This window comes from Engraulis encrasicolus, chromosome 3 (genome assembly GCF_034702125.1).
Source record: "Engraulis encrasicolus isolate BLACKSEA-1 chromosome 3, IST_EnEncr_1.0, whole genome shotgun sequence".
Lineage (NCBI taxonomy): Eukaryota > Metazoa > Chordata > Actinopteri > Clupeiformes > Engraulidae > Engraulis > Engraulis encrasicolus.
The window spans coordinates 28,822,559-28,831,028 of record NC_085859.1 but is presented as its reverse complement, the minus strand read 5'-3'; the positions used below and the strand labels follow the sequence as shown (position 1 = coordinate 28,831,028).

At 42.5% G+C, this 8,470-nt stretch overlaps 2 protein-coding genes across 2 annotated transcripts in view; both read left to right on the top strand.

Annotated features, from left to right (window-relative positions):
• The window catches only part of fxn (frataxin), an 8,988-nt gene extending 6,957 nt beyond the window's left edge, over positions 1–2,031 (top strand). The window contains exons 5-6 of the mRNA XM_063195153.1: positions 1,196–1,293; positions 1,482–2,031. Of these exons, the coding sequence (XP_063051223.1) occupies positions 1,196–1,293; positions 1,482–1,620 (237 nt within the window). The 3' untranslated portion in view covers positions 1,621–2,031. The remainder of the gene's footprint in view (positions 1–1,195; positions 1,294–1,481) is intronic.
• A 732-nt stretch (positions 2,032–2,763) lies between these two features.
• The window catches only part of LOC134445968 (tight junction protein ZO-2-like), a 189,196-nt gene continuing 183,489 nt past the window's right edge, over positions 2,764–8,470 (top strand). Inside the window, exon 1 of the mRNA XM_063195149.1 lies at positions 2,764–3,011. The gene's annotated coding sequence lies outside the window, so the exon portion shown is untranslated. The remainder of the gene's footprint in view (positions 3,012–8,470) is intronic.

Below are 8,470 nucleotides of genomic sequence, written 5' to 3'. Positions count from 1 at the left end.
TGATTGTCGATAGACGTTTAATTCAGTATCTCGCAAAAGCGCAATGTGAGTGTTGCTTTTTTTTTCATTTGCAATCGGGATGTTGAAAGGGGAAAAGTCCCCCAAAAGTTGTTGTGCGTTGGCTAACAGCAGGGAGACTTTATTGTTTTCTCCACGGAGGCAAGCCTTGGCGAAGCAGGAGGCCCTAAGCACAAGTTGAGGACGGGAGTTTGTATAATGGAATGGACTCTTAGTCTCTGGAGCCAGTCACTTCATAAGTGGCCTTTCCGTATTCCTTATCTAAAAGCCACAGTCTCTGAAACCTCTGCTAATCCCTGAAAGCAACAACATCAAATGTCGATAAAGAGCTTTCAAGAACTTAACGGAATTAAGACCCTTATCTCTGCGAGTTACCAAAAGGGTGAACTCCATTTTCAGTTGTGTGGCGGCGGGGAACTGTAATTAAAGAAATGATGTGGCAAATTTGCAGTATAAATCTGCAGTGCCTCTTGAGAGTGTTTTTTTTGCAGGGACACTGTGTGAGATTTTTAGATGTTTATTTCCAGAATTAATGCTACACATTCAATAATGTTACCTTTTTCATGAATACTTACCACAACCATCAAATTCTAAGTTTTCATTATGACTGGGAAAAGTAGCATTTTTCATACATGAGAAGGGGGATCTTCTCCATGGTCCGCCATTTTGAATTTCCAGAAATAGCCATTTTTAGCTGCAAAAATGACTGTACTTGGGCCATACTAGAAAATATTAGTTTATTCCTTAGTAAACTTTCATGAAAATATCAAATTTGGCTATTGGCAACAGTTTCAATGAGCAGAATAGTTGCAGTACCTGTTTTGACCATTTCCTGCACAGTGTACCTTTTAAATATAAATTATGGCAGTCTGTCAAGTAAGTTCACACACCCCAGCACTCTGCCCAGAGAGTTGGCGATTGAACAACATAATGCACATAAGGCGCACTCAGCATTCTGTTCTAACACCGATTCACAAAAAAAAAAGCCCTGAGCAGTCATGCATGGCGGCAGATTATTTCTGTTCTTTTTGTTGTTGTTTGTGCCACATATTGATGCTGAGTGTTTTTACACTTGACTGGGGAGCTCTGGCCGATGCCCATCGACTGTACTGTAGGTCTTGTGGTGTGTGAACCTAATGGGACTGACATGAGGTTTTTTTTCTCTTGTCCTTGACAGAGTGGCGTGCTGACTATCAAAGTTGGAGAAGACCACGGAACGTACGTCATCAACAAACAAACACCTAATCGGCAGATTTGGCTCTCCTCTCCCACAAGGTAGGTTTTTACCTTTATAAATCACCTGACAAAATGTTATTTTTGTGAACGTTATATTTTGAATAGTACATGAATTATTACATTAATGTATGTAATGTATTATTATAAATGTATAATAAAATATTGTATGTTTTGGCATTTTCGGTCTATTTTTTTCCCCTAATGTGTTTTTACTTTCCTCTATCTAGTGGGCCTAAACGTTATGACTGGAATGGGGCTCGCTGGGTTTACTCCCATGATGGCGTGGCACTACATGAGCTGCTCTCCAAGGAGTTTGCCACCATCTTTACCAAAAACATGGACTTGTCCCACCTGACACATTCCTGAAGCCATGACTCTTATCTGCGGCGTTAGTCACATAGCCAGAACACTGGAAAACCAAAAGACAAACCGGTTCACATTGTCCATGTAAACACAACCATTTCTCTCACGTTTCTCTCTCATTTTATTCTTTCCGGTAGCATTTTATGGTTTTTAATACGGGCCGAATTAGACCAAATCCAGACAAAGCTGACCCCATAATGCAGGTTTGTAGTGGTGGCTTACTGAGAGAAATGCACAACTCACAGCTGGTGGATGGGTGTCGTGCCAATGCCATGTCAATGTTTGCCACCTCTCAGGTTACTAAGAGTTATATTATTGAAAAAGTTATTTTATGCTTTATCATGTATGAATTATTTCTGTTTCTATATGTGTGAGTAAAGGACAGTGTATTCGTGTACACCTGTGGTGACTCTGGCTTTGTTTCAACTGTCATCTGTCTTGATGTCCAAACTTGTTACCAGGATACATAAATCAACATTTCAGACATATTGGAGATGTAGCCCAATCCTCATCAATCTAAACCAATGGAAGTCAGATAGGGGGAGTGGGGAATGGGGGGGATACCTCATGGGATACACTTATGTGTCAAGTTTGCCAAGATTTCTACTTTCAAGCAAACACTGGATTAGGTTTCTCTTGAGAAGCCAGTGATGAAGATGAATCCACCTCTTGTCTGAACACGCCAGTCATTAGTGCATCTCCTATGCCCATACGAAACAAGAAAATCACATCATGTGCGATGATGTGTATCATGATAATCATGTACGAGACTTACACAAATGTAATATTTCCTGCGGGTGATGCCATCTCTGTCTCCCAAATTTGCTCTAATTTTGCACCACAGACAAATGATGGGTCTCATTAGTGGAACCACTCACAGTGATGTATAATTGCTGTATTTTTCAGAACAGGAAAAAGACATGCAAATGTCTCTGGCAACACTTGACACAGTGGGCCAGAAATAGCTTGTTAAAGTTTCCATGGGAACGTGGCAGCATCATTGACAACCAATGCAGATGTGATGCTCGGTCGCCTCGGCTCTCTCAATTGAAGCTGGCCTTGTGAATTAACTGCGTCACGGGCCTTGATAACAGCTAATGAAGTATCATAAAGAGGAAAGCAACCAACGAATTTTAAATAGGACTTTACACAACATTGTATATCCAGCATGACCTTGATTTCAAATGGTCGTTACGCGCAGACCTTTACCTGAGAGGACAGGTTTTATGAACTCACCTGTTCCATATAAGGGCATTGGAGATAAGATTACAGACATACCAGGCTGTAGGATACGCCCATTTTCACCTGTTCGCTTTTGTAAACGCGTCGTTTTTTAAATATGTTTGCGGGTCAAGGGACACCTAGCTGAAGAGGTGAAGTCGGATACAGAGAGGGTAAGTCTATGACACTGAATGACATGTTTTAACTATGCATTTTACATAGGCTAGTTCATAACTTTTACGCTTCCTCACTTCCTTGTTGTGGATTATTCAGTTTGCTTTCCATGAGATTGCTTTGCTACTACCAAAGAGCATTACGCAGACCGTGTAGGAACTACTTTTCACTTTTACGATCATTTATATTTGTAGAAAGGCATATGTCCAGTAACTAGAGGGGCTGCAGCAGAACAAAAGTTTTCTTTCATTCACATGTCTCCTGTCAAAAGATTGTGTGTATGTGTCGAGGGAATGAGGACCCACCCACCCATAGTTCCTAGTGCGCAGTAGCAAGCTACCTACCCCTGTGCCAAACTGAACATGCTGTCTGCCCCGACTCTGACTGATGGTGATAGACTGCTTCATGCAAGGTTGTATGGATACAGCTTCTTTTGTAGAATTGGCCTGCTGGTTGTCGGATGCCACCGGAATGGATGAGCTGTAGTTCTCGGTTGCGGTGTGTGAAAAATTACCACTGAGTGAGCGTGCCGCGGGTAGGCAAGAGAGGTTAGGTTATGGCTCATCCCAAGGTTGTTGACAAAAATCCTTGTTTACTGTCAACATATTGATCCTGTTCTGTTCTCTGAGAAGGATAAGCACACAAAGCCCAGCTATTTCTAAAAGAGGAAAGGGAAGCCGTCTGTTGTTCTCTCCAAACAGCCAGCCCACCATCTGAAGGCACCACACTCCATCTTTAAAAGATGAGAAAAAAAAATATTTCCAGTTTCTACTGTAGCAAGAGTGATTTGTCTCAATTTGATATTGGCTCCTCGCCATCCCTCAACATAATATTAAACTCTGCAACACTACTTAAAAGGGAAGGGAGATCTCCTCATCCCATTTTAATTTAGAGTACTATTCTTTTTCTCTTACACATTTTCTTGTTATCAGTGAGATGTTGCCAGTATGCATTGTTTTGAGAATATTATTCCATACAAGTAGGAAAACTAATGAGTTTATTTGAGTCATACACGTAGCTTGTTTTTTCAAATTTGCTGACAATTACTGGCATAAGCTTCTGGTAACTGTTAAGCGCAGACACATTACAACACTTGGTCTAATGTTGTTATATGTCAACGTGTCAATATACTGTACAAAAACACAGAATCTGGAATATTTTGTCCTTGGTATACAGATAACTGTGTTGTTTCCTGTGGACAAGAACTTCCATTTGTTTATTTTGCTAAATTTGTTGGCCCCCATGCTTGCCAGGAACATTAAAACACCATGTTGAGGTACAGTAGGGTATAATTAAGCATAGCAATTAATTTCTCCATTTTTGAAAGAAGTGATTGTGGTCTTTAACCTCACCGGAGTAATCTTTGCACATAGAAAAAACTGACACAACTGTTACCACACATTTTGGGAAGCAGTCTGTATGTCCTTCAAGCAAACTGACACCACAGAAAACCAGAAAAACCTACTTGGTGGCTTCACTGACTTCACTTTGTGTGAATGGTATTCCTGCACCTTTGTGGGAACATGAATGTCTTATCGCAAGGTGGCACTCATAGTCCAGTGTTTTGGGCTCTTCTCTGAGCTCAGGAAACAAACAAAGAAACGCACTGAAAGACAGCCCACACGACACGCACAACACCTTCCATGATGGCCACCATTATAAATCTACATGTGGACGTACACAAGGGCTAAACGATATTGTATCGAACCGAGAAATCTCGATATGCATAGTCTCAATACCGTATTGTGATGCAGGAATACAGTATCGTGATACAGCCTTTCAAAGTTCTGTTACCCTTGTTAGCCTCCTGTAACCCATTCTACCTATAAACGATCATCAAAAAGATGCATTTTAAAAATCGTGGGGTGTATTGACAAATTGTGACACGAACCGAATCGTGACTTGAGTGTATCGTTACACAGCTCCAACACTCGGGTGAATCCACACCTCACCTTTTGCTTTGCAAGTCATTGCATTCCCTGTTTTACTGCAATTGAAGCCTGGTGCCTAATGTGCTCTTTCACCCTGAGGTTTTGCCAGCTGACTCCCTCTAAATAAGCCTGGTGTCAGAGGTGAGCTTGCCCTGCGGGGGACCTTGGCTTATGAAAGCTGAAGGTGAGGCGAGGCCTGGGCCTGCCCCATGTAATGAAAACATTTGTATTGGTTTCAGTAGGGCCTCAAGGCCATCGTGCAATAAGAAGGAAGTCGGGTGACGTTGGATGTTCTTCGCTGTGCAGTGGTTTTATGCTGTGACCAGGGGCATAGCAGCAAATGTTGGGCCCTCTGTACAATCGGCTCCAATGGACCCCAGACATATAGCTCCTTACGTAAATCGGACTGTGTGTGGGCCCCCTATGGGGCCCTGGTGACCCTGGCCCTGGAGTCACACTTAAAGCGATGGTTCGGAGTAGAATCACCCTAATGCCATTTGAACCGTGACACCCATCCACCTTTACACCCGAAGTGTTTTCTGCCGCAGACTTACATCAACAGAGTTGCCGTGTTATTCGATGTTTATTCCGGTTAGCTTGACTCAAGCGCATGTGGATACTGGGCACCGTCTCCAAACTTTCCCCACAAAAATAACATGTCATTACACCAAACTTCTGCAGTAGCACAAATATGGTCTGTACTCACGAAACGAAGCATTTGGAAGTTTGGAAATAGTCCAGGAGTTTAGTATTATCAACACAAGCTGAATAGCTTCTCTGCTGCTAAAGCTGTGCCAACGTTACTTCCGTCATATGAGACAAGCCCGTAAAAGTCTTCAACAAACTTCCAGACGAGAGTGTTAAAAAAGTTTTCACTGAATTGTGATTAAGGCTTATATTTTCAAGGCAATACTTAAAAGATATTTCAAATCTTACCTACTATCAATTAGACAAGGATTTTCGTTATCAATACTGATGCTGAATTCACTTTTCATTGTGCATATTATGAGCTTCGTTGAGGACTCTTACATGCTTGTCTTAGATGACGGAAGTAACGTTGGCGCAGCTTTAGCAGCAGAGAAGCTATTCGGCTTGTGTTGATAATAATAAACTCCTGGACTATTTCCAAACTTCCAAATGCTTCGTTTCGTGAGTACAGACCATATTTGTGCTACTGCAGAAGTTTGGTGTCATGACATGTTATTTTTGTGGGGAAAGTTTGGAGACGGTGCCCAGTATCCATATGCGCTTGAGTCAAGCTAACCGGAATAAACATCGAATAACACGGCAACTCTGTTGATGTAAGCCTGCGGCAGAAAACACTTCGGGTGTAAAGGTGGATGGGTGTCACGGTTCAAATGGCATTAGGGTGATTCTACTCCGAACCATCGCTTTAACCCCCCTGGACGACACCTCTGACTGTGCTGTGCTGAACTGTGCAGTGGAGTCCATGCATACTGTACCCCAGTCTTTCAAAAAGGCACAACACACACACACACACACACACACACACACACACACACACACACACACACACACACACACACACACACACACACACACACACACACACACACACACACACACACACACACAGTATGCAGAGAAGAGTGGTTCAAGAGGGTTGTTTTGCACAAGAAGAAATATCACAACGAGCAGTGTGACATATCTCCCTTCTTGCTCGCATGCCTTCACTTCACTTGGTATGCGTTTCTACATACTGCATGCCTTCACTTGGTATGCGTTTCTACATACTGCATGCCTTCACTTGTATGTTGCATGTGTGCATGTCTGTGCTCTGTCGATGTGAGCGGTCGTTCCAGTCGGCTGTTAAAGGGACACTGTGCAGGAAATGGTCAAAAAAGGTACTGCAACTATGCTGCTCATTGAAACTAGGCTCCCTATAGCCAAATTTCATCTTTACATGAAAGTATACTAAGTAATAAACACATGTTTTCTAGTATGGCCCAATTACAGTCATTTTTGCAGCTAAAAATGGCTATTTTAGGAAATTCAAAATTGTGGACCATGGAGAAGATCCCCCTTTTCCAGTCATAATGAATACTTAGAATTTGATGGTGGTGGTAAGTATTCATGAAAAAGGTAACATTAGTGAGTGGGCAACATGAATTCTGGAAATAAACAACTGAAAATCTCACACAGTGTCCCTTTAAGGTCTAGCCCTTGTCCTTCTTGTACCAGCTTTGTAGATGAGCTTGACAGGTAGGCCATACAGTATTGGCAAGACACTGTAACGGAATATATTTGGAGCTACGGTATGCACGTGCATGTAAAAAAGGAAAGAGCTGGACAGGCAAATTGGATGGATAATGCTTTAGCTCACAAACAACATTTCAAAGATTAGTGCCATTGGGGCCGCTAAGTAAGCTAACATGAAGTTATTTACTTATAATTTATGAGATTAGATGTTACGATATAGCCCATCTGGGATGATTACGACCTGAAAATGTGATCTGGTTCTGACATCTGGTCCCAAATAGGAGTCCTACTTAGAGAAGGCGTAGGGTAGGCTATAGACAAATAATGTTTTTATACATTTGGGCTCTTTTTGGCCCACCAAGATATATATTTTCATTGCATATGCTGTATGTAGATATTGGACGCGCATGCACACACACACGCACAGGTCTCCCCACCCACTTTGAAGTCCTAAGAGATGTTTTACCTGTTGGTCCTTAACTTGGTTGAAATAGACATGTATCCTAGTATATGATACAATGAACACTTTTGAACACTGACTATTGTCAGTCTGCACCAAAATTCACACCCCTTAGCAAGACTCATGTAAGGAAAGATACATAGGACCCAAGTGTAACATTTCAACACTTGCACACATAAACTGTTTTCTACATGTGCAGTATCTTCCATTCCTTGTTCACCGACCGCAGAGGTAGAGCAGCCCAAAGAGGAAGTTGGATGAGGCAGAAGAGAGCAGGTGTCCTGTCCACTGTGTTGCAGCCTAATAGAGATGCATTGAGCAATAGCACAGCTTTGACATTGCGCCTCAGTTACAAGTTGCTCCATAGGATTGGCTCACGAGGAGATAAATGGATGCCCCCACTACACATATCGCCAGGGCTCTAAATTAACACACGCCAACACGCCAAACACGGGTGAAAATTAATTTTGGCTAGTAGAAAAAAACACCTACCCGCCAATTTGGCTAGTAGCGCCCGAGTACAGTAACTTATGAACGGTAAACCGCTGCTCTGACGAAGGTTATACGGCGAGATTTCCTACATTACCCATGGACACTAGCGTCACGACGTAGCCTCCCACCGTGGGCTTTCCAGTGCATCGAGCGTCAACTCCATGATGTTGCGCGCGCCAGGATTGAAAACATTTCAGACGACCAGCCTTCTGTCAGCTAAGCTGCGCTCACACTATTCTGACAGCTCTCCTCCTATGCTCTCGTCGCTTTCGCTACAACCTTTTTAACGTCACTACTGCTATTATTACTATATGAACCTTGCTGTAACAGGCTGCATTTTTGAAGCAGCGAGGCC